General features: G+C 59.5%; 1 protein-coding gene across 1 annotated transcript in view; it reads right to left on the reverse strand.

The window, feature by feature from the left end:
• SHH (sonic hedgehog) overlaps positions 1 to 1947 on the reverse strand; it is a 5325-nt gene extending 3378 nt beyond the window's left edge. Inside the window, exon 1 of the mRNA XM_015566148.1 lies at positions 1289 to 1947. Coding sequence (XP_015421634.1) covers positions 1289 to 1597 — 309 coding nt within the window. The 5' untranslated portion in view covers positions 1598 to 1947. The remainder of the gene's footprint in view (positions 1 to 1288) is intronic.
• Between the last annotated feature and the right edge of the window lie 2380 nt (positions 1948 to 4327).

Genomic DNA, 4327 nt, shown 5'->3' on the forward strand with positions numbered 1-4327 from the left:
TAAATTTCCATTCAAAACCATTTAAATGGTTTTGGTCCCCGCCTGGCCAGTGTGGCTCAGTGGTTGAGCATTGACCACCAAGATTTCACCATTTTGATTCCTGTTCAGGGCACATGCCCGGGTTGGGGGATTCCATCCCAGTAGGGGGCGTGCAGGAGGCAACTGGTCAATATTTATTCATCATTGATGTTCCTATCTCTCTCTCCCTCTCCCTTCTTCTCTGAAATAAAAATATATTTTAAAAATAAAAATAAGCCGAAACCGGTTTGGCTCAGTGGATAGAGCGTCGGCCTGCGGACTGAAAGGTCCCAGGGCCCCTTCAGCGCCGCGCAGTCAGCTGCTCTGCGCTCCTAGCCCTAAAGGTAGGACTTGACTATTTTAATAGGGCAATAAAAAGGATGTTGACCTATATTTGCCAGGAAATCCATTTCTAGCTTCAGTTCTACGTGCTCGGAGTTTCAGACAGCCCACCCCGGGCGGGAGCTGGCAGGCGGCGTCTCCAGCGGCAGCGGCGAGGGAGAGGGGACGCAGGTTTGCCCGGTTCCTCTCTCAGCCCCTGGAGAGTCCCCGGGCGAGCGGGTTGCAAACCGGCCTGATGCGGTGCCAATAAGTTCTAAGTCCCTCCCCTCAGGTACCCGGCAGGAGCGTGAACGCACATCCTTAAAGAAATATCGATACATTCACACCCTGCCAGCACCACTGTCACCGCGGAGGCGCAGGGGAGCTGGTGACAGGCCAGGGACGAGCCAGGCCCCTCTGAGCCCTGCCTCCGCTCAGCTGGTCTTTAGCCGCCGCCGCCGCCGCCCGAGGGGCAGCGGCTGGGGGTGTGGTGGAGGACAGCGCCGAGGAGGGAGCAGGCTCTGAGACGATGCTGAGGCCACATTGGTGCAGGGAGCTCGAGACACTCCGTGGTTATGGGGGATTTCTGTCCCTTCCCTCATTTCCACTCCAAACTTGGAAAGGGCAGACACTCCCAAAGGGAAGGACTCCCCAAGTCACCAGCCAGAGTTGAGGCAGGATGGCAAGGCCATCCCAGCCAGAGAAATCAAATCAGGGCCATCCCTGGACCAGGTCTCCCGGCCGCCTCCCCCACCCCCACCCGAAGTTTTCAGCTGGACCCTTCACCTGCATTCCTTCCAGGAAGTGGAAGATGGCAGGTGGACAGGTGGGTGGGGAAGGCCAGGGGGAAATCGCCTTTCTCTGCCCCAGAGCAAACACCCGTCTGGACTGCCTGGTCTCACAGAACCCCCCTAAACCACACACCCCACTCCCCGCGCTGGGCTTCTACCTGAGTCATCAGGCGGTCGGCTCCCGTGTTCTCCTCGTCCTTAAATATAATGTCGGGGTTGTAGTTGGGGGTGAGTTCCTTAAATCGCTCTGAGTTTCTCGAGATCTTCCCCTCGTATCTTCCACTGGCCCCCAGGGTCTTCTCGGCCACGTTGGGGATGAACTGCTTGTAGGCTAAAGGGGTCAGCTTTTTGGGGTGCCGCCTCTTCCCAAATCCCCTGCCCGGTCCGCACGCCAGCCCGGAGCACAGCAGCAGCGAGGACACCAGCAGCACCAGCAGACATCTCGCCAGCAGCAGCATCTCGTCCATGGAGCCCAGTGACTTCCCAGCCGTCCCCGTGCAGGTCTGTGCGCGCGAGAGCGCGGGTGTGTGTGCCTGTGCGCCTCCCTTCCTCGCTGGGCTCGCTGCTGGCTCCCTCGCTCGCTCTCTGCCTCGCTCTTTCTCTTTCTATAGCACCCTGCCCGCCACCAGTGCCGGGGACTGTCTGCCGATCCCCACCCAGACGGGGGCTGGAGCGGCAGGCTGCTGGTCGCTGATAACGGAGCACATCTGAGTTGGGGCGGGAGACAGCAATCAAAAGACAAAAAGAGTCTGATTTTAAATGGTAGCAAGCCTGGAGAGCTGTGCGAGAGGCTGTCTTCAGTACTATATTATAGCTGGCAGGGGCGCATCTGATTGGCCAAAGCGGCACAGCTTCGCTTCTGATGTTAACCCTAAAAAAGACTAGATTTTTTTTCTGTTGCTGCTGTTGCTTTATTTTCACCTGAAGGCTTTGAGTTAAAAGGAGAAGAACAGCACCTTTGCTAAGACAAGGGTGGGTGTGAGGGATGCCGCCCGCGCTCACAGTGACATCAGTGACCCCCGCTTTGTGCGCGTCTCCCATTCCCCCTTCGCTTTCCCCAGAATGGTAGGTGCTTCAGTTAAAACCAACTTAAGTTTTTAAAGGACAGCCTGGACCCCCCTCCCAGCTTCAATCATCAAACAAGTATTCTCTCCAGTGTCTGGGGGGTAGAGCTGCCCAGAGCTGATTTAAATATTTTTCTGAGACTTTATTACGCAGTCCAGCTCTGACAGCATTTTAAAGACACAGGGTCTGCGTTTTCCTGAATCTTCCTCATCCTTGGGTGGAGGGTCACCCTCACTAGCCACTTCGGCAAGCATTGCTATTTGCAGGGCTTTCAGTGCCTGGGAGAAACTGGAAAATGCTGTTCCTTCTGCGTTTCTACTAACGCATTATTTTTAACCCTCTGAACATGGGCTGGAGGAGTGCGCAGCGGCTTGGCCGAGTGCGTGTGGCACTGCTCCCCAGCCTGGAGGAGGGGGCCACACCGGCCTGTGAGGTGGGCGGAGGCCCATTGTGCCTGGGGGTAGCGGTGAGCGGGCAAGACCATGCATACACCACCCCCACCATCTATCGATCCGAGCAAAGTGCAGGCCAGGGATGAGCTGGATGTGGGATTCAGGCTCCTTCCACGTCGTGCGGAGCTGGCTGTCGGTGGAGCCTGCGGGCCGGTGCTGGGGGCTGCGGCCCGAGGTGGGGCAGGGCCCAGGGGAGCAGTGTTCTGGCTGCAGAGGGCCTGGCACTCGGAGCCAGCAACACTGGCTATTTTTTGCTATTTTCTTTCAGAAAATGAAGTCCTGTTTACAGCAGAAAAATAAAATCAGAAACCCCACCTTTTACAGGACTGTCCTTCTCGGCCCTCCCAGGCCACTCCTGCCAGGGCTGCTCTAGAGTAAGCCCGGGAGAGGGGCTGGGACCGGTGCGCTGGCCCTGCGGTCAGGCCCTGGACTTCCCTGGAGGCTGAGCCTCTCTGGGCCCAGCCCAACTGCATGGAGCAGCGGGAGAGGCAGGCCTGAAGGCTGGGCCCTCAACACAGTGGGTCCCTTCCAGCCGTCCATGCGAGCCCCCTCTCAGATGACCTTCTGGTGGGAGGTGAGAGGACCTGATAAGAACTGAGCACCATCAAGGCCTTCCCCAGGTTGACCCCAGCCCTCACCCCACCTTTTTGCCTTTTGTGTCCTGACTGGTGAAGAATGCCCACCCCAGCCAGGTGGGCAAGCAGCCCCCTTCGCCAGGGCCTGCCAGGTGGACGGTCTGACCCAGTGTCCTGGCTGCGAATCCCCAGTGGGAACGGACACGGGAAGGACACTCGGTCCTGGACGCTGGAGGGTCAGCCTGCTTGGGGTGTCACCGTGCAGCAGCTCAAGTGGATGCAACACCACTGAAGGCTTTGAGTTAAAAGGGTGGGGCGGGGCTTGAGAAGCCCCTGGGGACTCCAGCCTTTCCCTCCCCTTCCCCCACCGCCACTCTGGGTCTGGCCTCCTCCCAGTCCCTTCCCAATCCCCCTCTTCTTTGCTCTCACACCCTCCCTTACAAGCCCAGGCACAGGCAAGGGGCGCAGCACCGGGTGCCACCCTGCAGCCCCAGATCAGGGACCCCATGTCACCACCGGTGCGCACAGGTGGGGGAGGTCTGTGCCCAGGGCCAGGGGTCCAGCACCTGTAGAGGCCTCAGATGCGCCTCGGGGTGGTCGCCTGCACACGGAGCCAGAGCGGACCTGGGATGCCTGCCCCTCACTGCTCCTGGCCTGGGGACTGGCCGTCCTCAATGATGAAATGATGATGCCCCTCAGACCTGCACTGACCCTGACCTCTGAGGATCTGCCCTGTCGGGGGCCGGGAGGGATCTGGACAGAACTCCACTGCAGTTTGTATTTATTGTCTTAGCAACAGGGGCGCCAGCCAGGTCCCCCGAGAAGGGGAGCCCCTGCCCTTTCCTCCCCACCCACTTCCCAGACCCCAGACACCAGATGGCTCCCTCCTTTGTCTTCCCCCTTCAGACACTTCGGTCCCCCCCACGCGGGTCAGAGGCTCTGAACCCCACCTCTGCCTGACCCCAGGTCCCCCCAGGATTTGTTTCTCATTTGCCTGGGCTCTTTCCAGGGTCAACTGCATCCCTCCCCCGCACCCTGCGGAGGTGGCTGCTGACTTCTGCCCCCACCCCCAGGAGGCGCCTCTGCGCCCCGCTGCCCGGCCCCC

This window comes from Myotis davidii, unplaced genomic scaffold, assembly GCF_000327345.1.
Source record: "Myotis davidii unplaced genomic scaffold, ASM32734v1 scaffold1182, whole genome shotgun sequence".
Lineage (NCBI taxonomy): Eukaryota > Metazoa > Chordata > Mammalia > Chiroptera > Vespertilionidae > Myotis > Myotis davidii.